The 19242-nt window shown below is 40.3% G+C and overlaps 1 protein-coding gene across 2 annotated transcripts in view; it reads right to left on the reverse strand.

Annotated features, from left to right (window-relative positions):
- Pcnx4 (pecanex 4) overlaps window positions 1–19242 on the reverse strand; it is a 64520-nt gene that overhangs the window by 29582 nt on the left and 15696 nt on the right. The window contains exons 7-11 of one of the 2 annotated variants that reach the window (XM_075947267.1): window positions 17531–17894; window positions 16236–16339; window positions 14814–15832; window positions 13664–13850; window positions 4144–6072 (exon numbers count right to left, since the gene is read on the reverse strand). In XM_075947267.1, the coding sequence (XP_075803382.1) occupies window positions 5821–6072; window positions 13664–13850; window positions 14814–15832; window positions 16236–16339; window positions 17531–17894 (1926 nt within the window). In that variant the 3' untranslated portion in view covers window positions 4144–5820. Of the gene's footprint in view, window positions 1–4143; window positions 6073–13663; window positions 13851–14813; window positions 15833–16235; window positions 16340–17530; window positions 17895–19242 lie in introns of those variants that run through there. The other variant, XM_075947268.1, reaches the window with a different exon arrangement.

A 19242-nucleotide genomic window follows, 5' to 3' on the forward strand; every position in this document is an offset into this window, starting at 1 on the left:
CCAGAAAAAATGCTGCTGAACTGTGGGAGATAAATCCCAAATTTGTAACAAATGGGGATAAGCTACAGAGAAATCTACAGCAAGAAACAGTCACTTTATTCACAAGGCAATAATTTTAACATGCCTTGTATCCTGGCCTAATCCTCCAAACAAAACTCTTGGCTCTGATAGGTTGACCTTGTGGAATGAGACTGATTAATTACTGATTGATCTTATGGCTCGTAGCCCTTCCTTCCTTCCTTCCTTCCTTCCTTCCTTCCTTCCTTCCTTCCTTCCTTCCTTCCTTTTTTCTTTCTTAGTAAGAGTAAATCTCACTATGTAACCCTGGCTGACCTGGAATGCACTGTATAGACCAGGTTGGCCTCCAACTTATAGTGATCCTCTTGTTTCTGCCTCTGTCTCTCAAGTCTAAGATTAAAGGCACATACCATGGACAGTTTAAAATAGAAAAAAAAAAAAGGAAAATTTCAGATAATAAAGCCCACCCTCCAAAACACAAATTTTGTTTTTGAAAACTAACTTTTTCCAAGTGGTCAATGAGACAAATGTATTCCATGCCAACGTCATCTTCAATAAATTTATTGGATAAATGTTTCTTATCATTCATCACTGCTTTTTATGACTCAGCAGACATTTTCTCATTTCTCAGTACCATTTCCCAGATATGATGCCTCATTTAACCCAGCACCAAAGATCAATAGTCACAAGGATTTTTACTTTACATAATTATCAAATTTCAGCCTTTCTTGGTCCATTGTAGAAGAAGGCCGCTTGTTGGTTCCAGCCTCCCAGCTAGCTTAGACCCAAAATAATCACACAGAAACTGTATTAATTAAATCACTGCTTGGCCCATTAGCTCTAGCTTCTTATTGGCTAACTCTTACATATTAGTTTAACCCATTTCTATAAATCTGTGTATCGCCATGTGGCAGTGGCTTACTGGCAAAGTTTCAACATGTCTGACTCTTGCGGTGGCTCCATGGCTTCCCTCTGACTCTGCCCTTCTTTCTCCCAGGATTCCATTTGGTTTTTCCTGCCTACCTCTGTTCCCCTATAGCCCTGCTATAGGCCCAGAGCAGTTTCTTTATTCATTAATGGTAATCACAGCATACAAAGGGGACACCCACATCAGTCCATATTCTTGGGGGAGGTAAATGGCATTATTGCCCTAAAATAAAGCCACATTATAGACACACAGTCAAGATTTTTTGTTTTGTTCTTTATATATGAAAAACTTATACGTTTTATTATTTTATTTGCATTTTCAATATTAAAGTATAATTATATTTCCTTCCTTAATTCCTCCCCTGCAATCCCCAAGGAGTCCAGAAAAGGGTGTCAGATCCCCTGGAACTGGAGTTACAGATAGTTGTGAGCTGCCATGTGGGTGCTGGAATTGTCTGGAAAAGTAGCCAGCGCTCTAAACCACTGAATCATCTCTCCAGCATCTACTTTTTTTTTTTGCTTATTTTTGTTTGTTTGAGATAGTGTTTCTCTGTGTAGCTTTGGAGCCTGTCCTGGAACTCACTGTGTATTGATCAGGCTGGCCTTGAACTCACAGAGATCTGCTTGCCTCTGTCTCCTCAGTACTGGGATTAAAGACATGCACCAGGAGCTCTCATTTACCTGGAGTTACTGATTAGGCTAGACTGGCTGGCCACCTGCCTCCAACTCCCTACTGCTGGGATTACAAATATGAATCATCATGTTTGGCTGTTTTTTTTTTTTTTACATTAGTTCCTCTGGTGGGAAACAATCAGGGTGAGATAAGAAAGAAACTTGGCTCTCAGCCTGATTTTATTGTAATCAGCACTGGACCAGAACTTCTAGAGCCTGGCCCATATAATTTTACTTTAGCCGTATTTAAACATAACACAAGTTTGGAAAAAAGTTTTAACAATTAACTTAGTCCCAAGTGCGCAACAATTTAAGACATGTTTACATTGAGGTTCCTTACAAAGTACAACTGGCTTCTTTCACAAATATGGCTACTGTTGACTCAGACATAGTGACCAAAATTTAGAGTCTAAGGAGTTTGACTGAGGTGAACATAACACCTGTGAGTGTCAGGTTTGACCTGACCGGAAGATGACTCAGATGTCACTTAGGCTGTTGTAGAGCACAAGTGACCTCACTCATAAGAATGGATTTATGTTCTAGAAGCAATGTTCAGGGTTTTAAGGGGAAGGGATAAATAAAACAAAAATCCTGGAAGATGTGGGCAGAGCGTGTCCCATAAGACAGCAAAGGATCACCAGGTTGTAAAACAACATCATCCTTAGCATTCCAGGAAGAGCAGCTGTGCGCCTTATGCCATTGAAGAAGTAAGCTATGTGTTTAACTTTCCTGGCTTCTCCAGTGCTTATCTGAGTGAAGGAGCAGAGCAAACTCCATTTTGAGAAAGAATTCCATTTTAGACAGGGCCTATGTAGGGGATGAACTCAGTTCCAGCAAAGTCAAAAACAATTCCAAGAAAGGAACTGCCAGGGCCCAGGTCAGGACAACCCCCTGCAGGTGAGCCAGCCAGTAGAAACTGTGGTCAATAATATCTGCAGCTGCCAAATGTCCTCATGGTTTTTGATAACTGTTTGGAAATTTTTCTTCATTAAAGATATGATATTGCCCATAAAATAAACTCAATCAGGTAAACCACAGCCAGATGTCTAAACTAGTTTAGGGTGAAACAGAAAACTCCATCTTACTACGTCGTCTCACCCACAAAAATACAACTCAGAGATTTCATGGATTTATTAACTGAAATTAGTCCTAAAGTAATCTTTTTTACATTGATGGAACAAACTGGTTCATATACTAAGTAAGTAGGCTAAAAACAAGCTACAATCTGCACACTTTATTAAGCTTAGTCATTTCTAAAGATAACGCATTATTGTCTTAAGATTCTAGGAGTTCCTGTAGATTTAGTTGGAATCAAATAAGGAATAAAGCAAGTTCTCATCTCTAGAGGTGCATACTCATTGTCTTTCTGTCCTTTTAAGCTCTGTAAATTATTCCTGAGCAGTAAGAGAATGAAAATGAAATTCTGATCATTTTATGGAAGTTTCTCTGTATCTCCAATTTTTATGTCATATTCTCCAGGTTCCCTGGAGAAGGGAGTATGAGTCTAAAGCTTTTAAAAGGTGTATGTGAATGAATGAGTGCTCTTTGTCTTGGTTTGTGTTTTGACTGTTATTATGTTGCTGTTTTATGTGTTCATGTCTCTGAAAAGTTTAAGTGGTACTGGTACCTGTTTGTCTTTCTTTATTGTCCGTTTTTGTCTACTGACTTTCTTTTCTGTCCTAGAGGACATGAGGCAGGCAACCTGCCTCTAGCCTCCTGTACATTTTTATTGGATCAATTCCAGGACTTAGCATCCCAAAAGTAAATCTTCTCTAAGGAGAGGCATGGCAAGGACCACCTCCTTTTGTTGTTCTCTGGCTCACAGCCAGCCAGCAGCTCCTGCAGAGGGCAGGGGGTGTGCATGCTCAGGTGGGCAGTGATGCTACAGGGAGACACTTTCACGCGAATGGGGCGGCAGGGAATTGGATTACTTGTAGTTGAAAATCTGCACGGATGCTAAACAGAGAATCTGAGATTGTGGCCGGAGAAGTTAACAATTGTTTTTTTCAGGAATCCTGGCAGTCAAGGACACTCTGTGCCCACCAGCACTGCTCCCCCTCTTTTCTTTTCTAAGCCAAGTTCTTCTTCACTGTGAGAACACTCAAGGTCTCTTCTGCTGGCCAGCAATTTCTCATCTTGACCCTTCTCTGTCCTGATACTGCTTGAAAAAATGTTGAATTATACCAACCTGTGTACTTTGGAAAGCATTGATTTTAAAGTAAAAGTTATAGATACATTGTGTTTGGGAAAATTATGCTTTTGTTTTTATAGGAAAATAAAAATATACGGGTTTTAATCATTTAGATCCAAAGGGGTAGAAATACTTATTATCTTTAAAGGAAATTGGGTATAAATTATTATTAACATATAGAAAACTGTTGCTAGTTTCAAAAGTTTCACGTTGGTACAGGTTTTTATATGTCAATACAAATTTAAGTTATTCTGTTTGTGATACATACATATATATTATATATTTTGGCTCTTGTTTGAAATGTATCTATGCAATGTTTTGGACTGCTGGAAGAAATCATTGTCTGTTGGCTCGCTGTATATTGCCTTTATTATATTTAGGTATGTTCCTTGTATTTCTGCTCTCTCCAAGACCTTTATCATGAAGGGATATTGTATTTTGTCAAAAGCTTTTTTAGCATCTAATGAGATGATCATGTATGTAGTTTTTATTTTTCAGTTTGTTTATATGATGGATTACGTTGACAGATTTTTGTATGTTGAACCATCTCTGCATCTCTGGAATGAAGTTAATTTGATCATGGTGGACCATGATTCTGATGTGTTCTTGGATTCAATTTACCAGTATTTTATTTAGTATTTTGCATCAATGTTCATGAGTGAGATTGGTCTGTAATTCTCTTTCTTAGTAATGTCTTTGTGTGTTTTGGGCATCAGGGTAATTGTAGCCTCATAAAAAGAGTTTGGCAATGTTCCTTCTGTTTCTATTGTGTGGAACAATTTAAGGAGTATAGGTATTAGTTCTTCTTTGAAAATCTTGTAGAATTCTGAGTTGAAACCATCTGGTCCTAGGTTTTTAGTAGTTGGGAGACTTTTGATGACTGCTTCTATTTCTTCTCACTGCTGGTGAGGTAGACACAGATGAGGATCATTGACTGGCCAACCTAGCCAACTCAGCAAATCCAAAGTCCCGGAGAGAGATACTGCCTACTGATGTAGGAGGGTCTTCTATCTATCTGTTGCTTTCATTGGTTAATTAATAAAGAATTAATAAAGGCCTGATAGGTCAGAACATAGGTAGGTGGGAAAGGCAGAACAGAATTGTGGGAGGAAGAAAGCAGAGACAGAAAGATGCCATGGAGCCAGCTGCCAGGTCAGACACACTGAATCTTTCCCAGTAAGCCATGACCCCACACAGATGACTAGATATGGGTTAAACAAATATGTAAGAGTTAGCCAATAAGAGGCTAGATATAATGGGCCAGGCAGTGTTTAAATGAATACAGTTTCCATGTAATTATTTCGGGGCATAAGCTAGCCAGGTGGCCAGGAGCCGGGCAGCAGGAACACAGTCCGCTGCTCCTTCTACAGCCTACGGTTCACCTCTGGCTTCCACAAGCATGTGTAGGCACCTACACACATGTGTACCCCTCTCCCAACACAAAGAACAAGATTTTACTGGTCATATTTTATTTCAAGTGCTTACAGTTTTCAAACTGAAGTATATGAAAAATTAATACAATGTATGGGACTATTCATGCCATGTTAAATGTTAAAACAGTATTTAAAAATACTAAAATTTAACTACATTTCAAATAAATATATGTACATGTTATGTTAACCATTAAAAGGTTTCATTATTATTTAAAAACACTGATATGAATGTCTCTTAAATATGTAAGTATAAACCTATTGACTTTTAAAAAGACTAATTACTTTTCAGACTTTTAGCAAAGCAGTAAAAAACAACTAATCTTGTACAAATGTCTTTAGGTACCAAAACCTATCAGAATTCATACAGCACAAATATTGGCCAACTACTTCTGCCCATGTTAGGTCAGAGGAACTGCTGCTTGAGTCATTCAGACAGCGGAGATTAGCTTTACAGACCTTAGCTTTTTCTCGCAGGCATCCTTGGGGCAAGAAGAAAGTCTACAGGAATGACAGAACTTAGACTCATTCTGTTTAACTAGTGCCTCCTCTGATGCCCTTGCCTTTCGATGTAAAAATGGACTAACACAAATGTATAGGGAGAGGTTTTGAAGAGAAAATTGGATATCCCAAGGGAGGGTCAGCGGCTTGAACGGTGAGGTTCCTCAAAAGGAGTGGGTGGGCTTGGATACTGTAACGCTCCTCATCATCGTTGGTGGCATAAAGCAGTTCCCATGAGAGATTGGCCCACTGACCTCGAACAGCCTCAGCATTCAGCTTCCCGATGTGGACTGGGAGCTCCTGAAGCACCAGGACCCTCGCAGTGTAAACGCCCTGGAAGTGCAGGGAGGGAAGGTTAACAAACATAAAGCAAAGCTGCCCACCACAGAACAGTAGGGATTGGCCTTTTAACATGCACAGGGGTTGCTTAGCTTTTGAATTAAGAATCACCCCGTTTTCTTAGCTCTCTAAATAAACATGAGAATAAAAATGTCACTTTATTACTACGACAACAAAACTGCAGTTACTTAGTCTTTTGTGACTCTGACCCATCCATCACGTCACGTGGCACGACACAACTGTAAATGTTAGTGGATAGATCTGCTATTTTCTCATTGATGTGACTAGATACTGGATGAAAAACAATTTAAGAAAGGAAGAGTTGGGGCTGGAGAGATGGCTCAGTGGTTAAGAGCACTGGCTGCACTTCCTGAGATCTTGTGTTCAATTCCCAGCAAACACATGGTGGCTCACAACCATCTATAATGAGATCTGATGCCCTCTTCTGGCCTGCAGGTATACACGGACATAGAGAACTCATATGAATAAAATACACAAACAAATCTTTCCGTCTTTAATCCTAGCACTCAGGGAACAGAAGCAGGTAGACCTCTTGAATTAGATCCTAGCCTGGTTTATAGAGTAAGTTCCAGGACAGTCAGACAGTCAGGCTACACAGAGAAACCTTGTTTCAAAAAACCAAAAAAAAAAAAAAAAAAAAAAAAGAAAAGAAAAGAAAAGAAAAGAAAAGAAAAGAAAAGGTTTGTTCTGGCTAAGGTTGAAGGATGTCTTGGCAGCAGGAACATGCCCAGAAGCCAGAAGTTTGTTTCCACAGTGATTCTGTTGCCTATTAAGCTGACAATCAAGATTAATCATCACAGTGGACAATTGTTCAGCCAGGCTCCATTTCATTAAATTTTAGTGAGAAGTAATTCGATTTCGGCATGCTTTGCTCATCTCAACTGTTAATTTATAATCCGAGGGCCCTTGGGCATCACAGGGCACAGTCACTACCACAGTTAGTCTGAGAACAGTTCTCATGGCCTCAAGAATAAACACTGCGTTCCCAGCTGTCACTTGCCTCGCTCCTCCTTCTGCTCCGCTAAGCAACCACAATGACTCTACCTGTTCAGTTTACGGCCCTTGAAGCTTGAGCTGTCCTTTGTTTGTTTCCATGGCTACGAACATGCCATAAAATGCCCATCATCTGTTCTTGCATAGCTGGATGGCATCCACCTCTTAAGCCATTAAGAACAACACTACAAACATGGGTGTACAAGTTTTTGTGTCAGCCTACGTTTTTGTTCCTCTACAGCATCAACTGCAGGATCATAAATCGGTCCATGAGCAACTACTTGAGAAATTACCTGACTATCTCTCAAAGTGACTGTATATTCCCAACGTCAGTATATAACGGTTCTAATCTCTTCACATCCTTGTCAAGACTTATTATTTGACCTTTAATTTTAGCCATAATTGTACAGTAAAATGTTTTTCCCTAGGGTACTGCTGGAGATCAAGCCCAGAGACTTACACATGCTAGGCAAGCAATTTTACCACTAAGTCACATACCCTAGTCCTAATTTTATTATAGTTTTGAATTGGTTCCCGACATGAATGATATAGTGCATGTGTGTGTGTGTGTGTCACTGTGTATCTTCAGAGAAGGGAATGTACAGCTCTTGTCCATCTTCTATCAGGCATACTTACATATTATAGTAACAAATCTTTTATGAGATATGTGGTTATTTTTCCCATTCTGGGTTGTGTTTTCACGTTCTGACAATATCTTTTGAAATATAAAGTCTATTTTTTTAATACTGTTTTGCTTTGAAGCAGGGCCTCATATAGCCCAGGTTAGACTCAAACTCTATATTCTGTGTAGCAGAGGATGACCATGCTCTCTCTCTCTCTCTCTCTCTCTCTCTCTCTCTCTCTCTCTCTCTCTCTCTCTCTGTCTGTCTCAGGTTGCTTTGTAGCTCAGGTTCGTCTCATACTTGTGGCAATCTTCCCCCCTCAGGAGAAGCCACGAGGCCAGCAAATACAGGACTTGTGCTCTTTTTCTGCTTGTTTTGTTTTTCCCTTTCTAATACTGGAGGTTAAACTTAGGGTCTTGTTACATGAGGTGAACATTCTACTGATGAGCCATTTCCACACTTCTGGTTACCCTATCTATTTATTTTCTTTCTTTTTGATACAGGCCTCACATAGAATGAATAAGTATCTGTGTTACAGTCATGGATAACCTTGAAGTCCTGATCCTCTTGCCTCTACCTCCTGAGTGCTGGAGTTACAGTACTATGTTACCTTGCCTGGTTTTATGTGGTGCTGGCCACTGAACCTAGGGCTTTAAGCACCCTACACAAGCACCCTACACAAGGTCTCTAGCCACTGAGCTGCATCCCTAGCCTCAAGGTTTTATTTAAATATTTTCATTTTCACTTTTTATGTGTATGAACATTTTGCTTGGATGTATATCTGTACACTATATGCATACAGTGCATCAGAAGGCTAGAAGAAGGTGTTGGGTCCCTTGGGAGTTCCAGATGGTTGAGAGGTGCCATGTAATTGCTGGAATTGAACCCTGGTCCTCTGGAAAATTAGACAGTGCTCTTAAGGATTGAGCTATTGTTCCAGTCCTAAAATTTTATTTTTAATGATGTATATCAATGTGGTTTCATTTATTCCTAATACTCTTGTTATTATGTCTAAGAATATATTCTCAAGTTTGAGGTCATAAAGATTATGCTCACATTTCTCCTAAACTTTCCATGGTTTTAGCTGTAACATTTAGTTCTTTTATGCAGTGGAGGTTAGTTATTTAATACAGCGTTAGCTGAGATCGTCAGTGGATTGAACAGCATTTTCAAATAAGATGACTGTCAGTCTAACCCACAATACCTGTGAATATGTCCTTTACTGGAATGGGTAATTTACAAATGTAACTAAGGATTTTGAGATGATATCCTCCTGGATTTACATGGATCCTAAGCCAATGTCTAGTATCTCTGTAAAAGAAAGGAGCAGGAGAGCACTCCAAGATACAGAAAAGAGGGTCACTTGAAGACAGAGACTGGCGTTATGGTGCGACAACCTGAGGAATTCCAGGAGCTAGCAGATGCAGGAGAGGCTAAGGAAAGAACTCCTCTCTAGAGCCCTCAGAGGCAGGATGGTCTCCTGATTGTTGTTCTTTAAAGTTACCCAGTTTGTGAGAATGACTTTGTGTTGTAGTCACGGGAAAATGACATCCATAACCCAATGCTTCTCTTAACTGAGGACACTCAACTGTCTCAGTACCATTTGTTGAAAGCATTTTTCCATTATATGGTCTTGATAGCCTTGTTGAAAATCAGTTGAATCATATTGAGTGAGGTAACCCAGACCCAGAAAGACAAATATAATTTGTACTCACTCATAAGTGACTTACAGCAAAGGAAAACCAGCCTATAATGTACAACTCTAGAGAACCTAGACAACAATGAGGACCCTAAGAGAGACATACATAGATCTAATCTACATGGGAAGTAGAAAAAGATAAGATCTCCTGAGTAAATTGGGAGCACGGGGATCACGGGAAAGGGTAGAATGAGAGGGGAGAGGCAGGGAGAGGAACAGAGAAAATTACATAGCTCAATAAAAATTATAAAAGAGAAAACCAGTCGAACAAGACTATTCTTAATTCCACTTCCCTCACTTATACAGTACCTTTATGCGGAACCACATAGTATCAGAGCTTTATGATGTATTTTGAAATTCACAAGTATGAGGTCACCACTTTTTTCCTGGCTATGCTGGGTCTCTTGACAGTCTTTGAGTTCTAGAAAATCACTCTGCCAATTTTTACAACAGGTAGATAGGCCTTGAATGGGGCTGTGTTAAGTCTATAGATGAATTTGAAGAGTATTGATTGCCATTTTACACTTAAAAAATTTTATATGCATGGGTGTTGCACAATATCATATATTGTGCAAAGTCTATGTACTACTTGCAAGCCTACTGCCGATGGAGGTCAGAGGAGGGCACTAGATGCCCTGGAGCCGGAGTTGCAGGTGATTGTGAGCCATGTGAGTGGTGGTGAAAACTGAACTCAGGTCCTCTAGCATAACTGCTGAGCCATCTCTCCAGTCTCAGGTATTATCATTTGAACAATATAGTTTGATTCACAAACTTGGGTATTTTATAAACATGAATAGTTTCATTTTATTTAGATTTTAATTCCTTCTTTCAACAATGTTTTAGTTTTCAGAGTACGTGTTTTATACTTATTAAGTTTCTACCTGTTTTGTTTGTTTTTGACACAGGGTCTTACTATACTAGACAGCTGTGAACTCACAGATCTTGCCTTAGCCTTCTGCACGTAGAGATTCAAGGCATGAGATACTATGCCTGGCTTGCATTTTGTTTTCAAATTTTATTTATTCACTGTGTGTGCATACAGACACATGTCACAGTGGACACATGGAGAAGCTAACTTCTGAAAGTTGATTCTCTTTCACCACGTGAAAGAGTTCCTGAAGATGGAACTCAGGTCATCACATTTGGTAGCAGGTGCCTTTACAATGGTCCTTTACTATTTTTGGTGGTAATATAAGTGGGATTTCCTTATTTTATTTTGGTTTGTCATTGCTAGTATATAAAAATAGCATAGATTTTTATGTTGACCAACTTCTTAGATCCTGCAGTTATCTTGAATAGTTTTAAAATGGAATCCTTACATCCTGAATACAGACTGTACCACCTGCAGACAGTGTTCCTTCTTAGTTCTGATCCATGTGCTTTTCTTTCTTTCTTTTGCCTATTACTTTTCAACATAGCTTAGCTGTTACAATAGATTTACATCAAGTACTGCGGCACAGGCCTCTAGTCCTTGCAGTATGAGTGACAGAGACAGGACGATCCCATAGCTAACTGGGCAGAGAGACTCTTGCTGAAAGATGGCCAGAGGACAGAGAAGAGAGGGAGGAGGAAAGAGGTTGACCAAGGTTTGTTTTCTCACTGTTCTAGAGGTGGAGATGTCTGTGGTAAGGGTTCACCATAATTAGGCTACAGTGAGGGCCTTTTCTGGCTTGGAGAAGGAAGACTCCCTCCTCTGTCTTTGTATGATACACATACAGGAAAGTCTAATGTTACCTTGTGTTAGAAGGCCACTAATCCCATCACACATTTCAACACTTATGATCTCATCAAATCCAAATTACTTTCCGATACACTGAAGCAAGGGTTTTGATATGAATTTGAGACAGAAGCAATCAGTTCATTACATACAGACAGAACTTCAGCACAATATTATGATGGTGACTATATCTAATAACTATTAACCAATTCCACATCTTAGTGTATTCACACCGAGGCTAATGAATCATTTCTTTTGGGTAGCACTTCAGAGCTCAACTTTTACTTGATTTTTATGTAGTAAGGAGCGGCAGGCTGCTTCCCGCTGCCTGGCTCCCAGCTAGCTTTACCAGAAATAATTACATGGAAACTGTATTCTTTTAAACACTGTCTGGCCCATTAGTTCCAGCCTCTTTTTTTTTTTTTTTTTTTGATTTTTCGAGACAGGGTTTCTCTGTAGCTTTTGGTTCCTGTCCTGGAACTAGCTCTTGTAGACCAGGCTGGCCTCGAACTCACAGAGATCCGCCTGCCTCTGCCTCCCGAGTGCTGGGATTAAAGGCATGCGCCACCACCGCCCGGCTAGTTCCAGCCTCTTATTGGCTAATTTTCACATCTTGATTAACCAATTTCTATTAATCTGTGTAGCACCATGAGGTGGTAGCTTACTGGGAAGGATCTTAACCTGCGTCCAACTTGGAGAGGAGAGCTATAGCGTCTGCCTCCCTGTCTTCTTTCTCCCAGCATTGTGTTCTGTCTACTCCACCCACCTATGTTCTGACCTATCAGGCCAAGCAGTTTCTTTATTAATTAACCAACGAAAGCATCAAATGAAAGAAGACCCACCTACATCATTTTTATTTATTTTTTCTGGTTTACTTCTGCTGCTACACATTTTTAATATCAAATTCAGTGGCTGGAAAAATGGTTTTTACTATGAAAGGGTATTGCATTTGTTAAATGAGGTTTTCTTCTTTTTTATCTACTTAGATAAGTATAGAGCCCTTGTTTCTTATTCTATGTTATTACGTATTGCATTAACTGTTTTTTTTTATATATTAAACCAATATTATACTATTTTGACACTAAAGTTGTTTTTATAGGTTGCTGGATCAGTTTGCTAATTCTTTGTTGAGGACTTTGCACCCATGATGATGGAGTTGGTTCTTTGCTGAGTATAGTTTGCCCTGCTGATTGTTTTTAATTCATAAAAAGTGCACTACTTTCTGTTACAAGCCAAAGGGTACACTCATTACATACCTCAGTGTATCCACACCGTAGTTAATTTTTTTTTTCAAGACAAGGTTTCTCTATAGCTTTGGAACCTGTCCTGGAACTAGCTCTTGTAGACCAGGCTGGCCTCAAACTCACACAGATTGCCTGAAAGGTGTGTACCACCACCGCCTGGCTAAGTTATTTCCTTTGGGGAGTTCTTCAGACTCAACTTTCACTTGATATTTATTTATTTAGGCACAAGGAATTACAGGTCTTTTCAGCTCATCTCTTTCAATGTACCACCTCTATCAAGTGAATAGGCAAGTAGGGGCAAAGCCCAAATTCTTGGGAGTAGCATATCTAAGATGAAGCCTCCTGTGAGAAGGGCTGGGCAGAAGGGAACCCATTCCTGACTGTGTCTGGAATTCGGCCTCAGCAGTTACAGTGGGAAAGAGATTAAGTACACTGATGTCCTAGCCTCCAGGGAAACTTCCCCTTTAACTGTGAGCAGAGGAGGAGGGCGAGCCCTGTGTTCTTGGCTGTGCCAGTCTAATGCAGTTCCCATCTCACTGAGAAAGGAGGCAACAGGATGAGTTTCAAATGCTGGCTTCTTGCTATTTTTTAATAATGGTTTTCAGTAGAGTTTTCTAAACTAATGTTTCCTTATTTGCTATATGCCTTAGGGTTATAAACTTTCAAGGTAATTTTTAAAAATCATTTTTGTTGGCAACATATAGACCGAATTACTTTTATTCTTGCCATGGTGCTAGACAGACCTAAAACCCCAAATAGGCTAATAACATTCAATTTTCCATATTGTGTTCAATAAAGATACGTTAAAATGTAATAAGAACAAGAGTAAGTATTTTTAAAAGTCCTCTATTTGAAGAAGCTCTGAACTATCAATGGTTGAATGTGATTCAAATGAAGCATATATGTCAGCAAAAGAAGTAATTTGCCACCCACAAGTTAACTTCTCTTCTTGGGGTTAGAACTAAAGTGATAATTCTTACACTTGAACTGGGCATAAAAAAACCCACAAAGTATTTTATCAACTATGCTACAGCAGATCACACACACTAGCTGTCTTATAGATCAGCTGTTGTGCAGTAATTACTCAATATTTTCAATAGCCCCCTATTTGGCTGCCAAAAGGAAATGAACCAGCTATTCTAGATTACACTACTGGATTACACAGTCATAATTATGAATGCCTTGCAACTTTCATTAACATTATCAACAGCTGGAATGTCATGCCATTTATCAGTTCAAACACTCTACCTTTTCCAAACATTAAGGTTTATTTATGGAAATGACTTACCATACTAGACTCATACCCCAGGGAAAACAAGCATGGCTTTTCTCCTAGAATTGCTTCCTTCCACTGCTCTTCAGATACCAAACCGATGTACCAGTCCCTCTCGTACTCTCTGAGGTAGTTGGTCAGTTCTTTAAAGTCTTCTATTGGACCCAAACTTGCTTTATCAACCATTAGTTTCAGTGTATACCTAAAAAATGGAAACCCAAACAATTTCAGAATATTTATAGTGAACTTTACAGAGGCAAGCTATTTGTTGACTAATTTTAAGTCTCTGAAGTGAAAGCATCCCATGTTAAGCCAACACTAGTTGTACATTTAATGGCCAGCACGGAAGAGGTGGGAGCACGTGAACAGGTCATCATTCCTAGCTCTCCAGAATGAGCTCCAGGCCAGTTTGGGACATTGTCTCAACAGCCAGGATTTCCCAAGATAAAATCATCCATTTCAGATAAAAACCGAGGGACATGGGGCTGGAGACAGAACTCGGCTGCTGTGTACTTGCCTAGCAACAACAAAACCTGGGTTCAATCCCCAGCACCATGTAAGCTAGGCCTATAACACTAGCACTCTGGAGGTGCTATAGGCTGGAGGAGCAGAAGGACCTCCCACAACAAGCGTTGAGGATGGAACCTGCATATCCTGCCTCCACCTCCAGAGTGGCTCACAACCATCTGTAATGAGATCTGGTGCCCTCTTCTGGCCAGAATATTATATACATAAGAAATAAATAAATAAATATTAAAAAAAATAACAACAAAACCCCAAACAAACAAAATGAGGGGGGAAATGCAATCAGCTGAAATGAAGGCATCCAGGGAGTGCAAGGAGTTGTATTTTAAAAATTCTCTACACAGATGGGTGGTGGTGGTACACGCCTTTTAATCCCAACACTTGGGGGGGGGGGCAGAGGCATGTGGATCTCTGTGAGTTCAAGGCCAACCTGGTCTATAGAGAGTTAGGGCTATGTGGAGGAGTCCTGTCTAAAAAGAGAAATTCTCTACACAAAATCAGAAATGTACAAATTAAACTGTTTCCAACTCAATCATACTATAGACCAAGTCTTTATTTTTATGAAAGCAATAAAAATTATAAATGCAAGAATCTTCTAGTGAAAAAAAGGAATAACTTGTGTATAATCAAAGTGAGTTACCTGAATGCTTTCCGAACTAGCTGGAACAGATCTGGCTTTTCTGAGAGCCAATCCAAGGCACCAGAGCAGGGTAAGCCACCATTGTAGACTCTTACTATCTGTCCAGGACTAGGTGCCACGTTGTCTATTCCAAACAGACCAATATAGCACGCCATCACTGTATGGACATACAAGGCCTTTAGAGCTTTATCCTTTGCGATGTCTTCCAGCACACTTGACTTTTCTGAGTGAAAACATTCCAATTGCCTTAAAACAAACTGATACCAGTCTTCTGGAAACAAGGGGCTTGCCTCCCTTATTCTGGAGTGTGGTGTACAGTTAGATCTCCATTCTTCCGGTAAACTTAGCAAGTGCGACTGCGAACAACTGAACTCCACGAGAGGGATGTATGCCACGTCTTCTCGCTGGCCCTTGTCGACAGCAGGGAAGCCCAGTAAAACCGTCCTATAAAGATCATTTTTGGGACCTGTGCTTGAAGAATGATCATCTGCACCCTGGGAGTCTACTGACCCTGGAATAGGCAAATTTGTATCTGCTAGATCTTTGAGCTGAAGTTTTTCTTTTCTGTTTTTGATACCTGGTTCATCATCAAAAATATTATCATCAGACCAGTCATGGAAAGTGTCTGAATTTAAACTCTCTGAGTCGTTCAGGGATTTTGGGCATGGTGGAGTGTTCAAGGCAGGCAGGGCCACTGGTAAGGCTGCGCTGGTCTTTTCAGTTTGGTGACTATTCTCCTGCGTGCTGGGCCTTTTAGAACAGTACTGCATAAGCACCCACACGAGCACTTTAACAAGGTCTCCTTTGAATTCCTTCAAGTTTTCATGAGAATCAATGATGCCAGATAGGACACTCCTGGCATCAGAGTACAGCTTCACAGGCAGAACGGTACATGGGGTCAGGACATTGCCCAAGTGCTCATTAATTTGTGAGCCTTCTTGCTGAAAAGCACTTCCAAACACTTCGTCCACTCTCTGGGCTTCAGCAGTGTGGCAAGATGTTTCCTGTAATTCTAACCCCTAAAGAGGAAAGAGAAGCACTTGGGTTCACAACTGTCTCTCACCCAGGGAGTGCAATGGAACTCTGGTTTTCAGGGGATCTGATACCCTCTTCTTATCTCCATGAGCATCAGGCATGCATGTGGGCACACACGCAGGCGAAATATCCATACACATCATAAAATAATAAATTTTGAAAAAGACTAGAAAAGAATGTTGGCTTTTGTTACCATGTTTTAGTATGCAATCAGCACAAGCCAGCCATCAGCATGTGCTTATTATAAATACCTTTAAAAATCATCTGGGGTTTTCATCGGCTAAGAATCGCTTCTTCCAAGCTAAGTAATAGTTTGATGTGTACATAACAAGGAAGATTGTACACATGCCTATAAAAACCACTGGGAAATGTTCAAGTGTTACTGACCTTCACATTAACACAGCAGTAAGGATAGCCACGCTCTAAGACCATTATCCATATTAGACGATCCTCAAAACGGCCCAAGTAATGAGAGCCAGGGAGGAGGAGACCTAAAAGAAATTAGAAAAAGGAGGGGGGAAAGGGAAAAGTAAGAAATAACTCTCTGAGCTTGTTTTATTTTTTCTATGAACATTTAAAATTAAATATCTAGACCCCTATTTCAATGACTTTGTCCATCACTAGGTCAAGAATAGAAAGGAGAACCCACTGCCTGTCATGAGGTGTCTAACTCTTAAGGAACACTCAGAAGAGACAACACATAGGTGACAACACAGAAAAACTTAGGACATGTTTGTCAGAAAAATGACCAGGTGGAAACTTTGGAATAAAATGCTGCCATACATCAGGTATTAGGGAAAGGATGAAAAGTAGGCCAGCCAGTTCCACAGTGATCTGAAAGATAAACTAGAACAGTGTTTTATGGCTTTGACATTTCTACAGAATTTACATCATTTGTGATGTATGGCTTTTTTTTTAAAGCTGAGGTCCTCTTTCAACACAGTTCTCCGAGACTTATTCATGCTGACTGCAACCAGCTCCAGTTCATTCACAGCCGCTGGAGGCCACTGGATGAACACAGCTGGATCTAAGATTCCTTTTCTTAAACAGTTCCGGTACTTTCATGTAACAGTTGTGGGACCTGGGTTTTGTAAGTCTCTCGTTTAGCTGTGGGACTGATGGGTGAACTCAGCAGGGCTGGCTGCCATTCTCTGAAACGCCTGCTTGCAGGGACTCTGAGTGGCAGCTGGAGAGTGAGGACCTTCCACTGTTGTTCACGCTCATGGCTTGTGCAAACAGCACACCTGCTTTCCTTGACAGGTCTCGTCCTGGGATGTACGAGAAAAGGTGACTCACACAAGCAGCTGGCTTCCTTCTATGGACGACCCTACGGCACCCGTCTGACAGAAATTCATCAGAAGCGGGTGGAAATTCTAAGCAGAAAGGTGTTTTTAGGCTTCAGCGGCGAGCCTGTCACCTGAGTTAATTTAAGCAAATGTTTTCCTTTTAAGCTGTCAAATCATCCTAATGAAATTTTCCCTAAGTATTTTTATTTTATAATTTAACCTCCAAATAAGCAGCAGAGATATAATTCCATCTGATATTTAGTCTCTGCCTACATATCAAAGTACTAGCACCTGTTTTATGGTTGGACCAAAAGGAATTTTTGCTTTTTGTTCTTCTTTTTTTTTGGTACCTCAACTATATGAGTAAGAATTTCCTGAGCACAGCCCACCACTCACCCAAACTTCCTGCTGCCATTGCATCCTGCAGACTTGCGGTCAAGCTGGGGATCATCTGGTGGTAGAACACTGTGTCTGTGCACACACAAGCTGTGCTGCCCACTGCTTCTGGCCAGCTCTGAACTGGGCGAGGAAACCCCACCAAGAAAACAGGAAGGGTGAAGAGGGGCAGTAGAGGAGCAGACAGGAGTGCTGAAAGGCCTATGATAACCAACACAAAGGGCGCGAACACAGCGTTAAGGACACACAGAGTGGTGGTTGTCCTCCTGTGCTGTTTTTTTTCTGTCCACGATGCCAGAAGCACCGTCATTGCAAACTGCAATTTAGTGAGGAACTGAAGCAAACGGTCCCGCATGATACCAATCTGTGGATAAATAAAAATTATTATTTGGCTTAGCAAATGCCTTATGAATTTTCAAAAATCACATAAGGAAAAAAACACATAATAATTATATTACTGCCTCAATATTTTGAGGGAACAGTCCTAGCAAGCCATTCCTTGTTATAATTTTGTGCAACCTCAAAACTAATAAATAAGAAACTGCACTTGTAAGTATCTATTGCCATGAAGAGATACCATGACCATGGTAACTTATAAAAACAAAACAAAAAAAAAAAAAAACATTTCATTGGGGCTGGCTTACAGGTTTAGAGGTTTAGTCCATTATCATCATGGCGAAAAGCGCAGGCAGACATGGCGCTGGAGAAGGAGTCAAGAGTTCTACATCCAGACTGGCGGGCAGCGGGAAGAGTGAGGCACTGGGCCTGACATGAGTATCTGAATCTGAGACCTCAAAGCCCACCCCTTCCTCCAACAAAGCCACACCTACTCCAACAAGACCACACCTAATAGTGGTCCCTATGGGACAACTTTCCTTCAAAACATCACAATAAGTTTTATCCTTTTTACTTTCTTTTTCTTTTCTCTTCTTTCTTTCTTTCTTTCTTTCTTTCTTTCTTTCTTTCTTTCTTTCTTTCTTTCTTTCTTTTTTTTTTTTTGAGGCAGGATCTTATGTAGCCCAGGCTGGCCTCAAACTTGCTATGCAGTTGAAGATGACCTTGCACTCCTGCCCCTCTTGGCCTCCACTCCTGAGAGGTTAGGCAGACAGACCCCTGCTGGCACAACTGGTTCTGTGCACACTTGGGATCTTTCATGCAAACTCATCACTCCACCAAGGAGGCTAGTAGTCAACCCAAGTTTGGTCTCAAAAAAGCTGGGCAGTGGTGGCACACTCCTTTAATCCCAGCACTCGGGAGGTAGAGACAGGAGGATCTCTGGGAGTTCGAGGCCAGCCTGATCTACAAGAGCTAGTTCCAGGACAGGCTCCAAAGCTACAGAGAAACTCTCTCTCTCAAAAAACCAGCCCCTCTCCAAACAAAACCAAAACATAACAACAACAATAACAAAACAAGTTATACTATATCACTTAAATCTTATAATAATTTCTCACAAGCTATTAAATTATGTGACTAGGATAAACTATAGGAAAACTTACTTACTGAAGCTAATTGAAGAGGGAAAAAAGACTAGATTGACAACAAAAGATTGAATTAGACTACACTGAATTAACTAAGACTGAACTAGTATTTTATATTTGAAATATAGGCTTGCTAGTTAGAGATACTTCATTTCTAAAATGTAGTGCAATTATTAAAATTTCTGACTCAATATTATGTAATTAGCTAAGTGGTATTTTGAGTTACTGCTATTT

Source organism: Microtus pennsylvanicus, chromosome 14 (assembly GCF_037038515.1).
Source record: "Microtus pennsylvanicus isolate mMicPen1 chromosome 14, mMicPen1.hap1, whole genome shotgun sequence".
Classification (NCBI taxonomy): Eukaryota; Metazoa; Chordata; class Mammalia; order Rodentia; family Cricetidae; genus Microtus; species Microtus pennsylvanicus.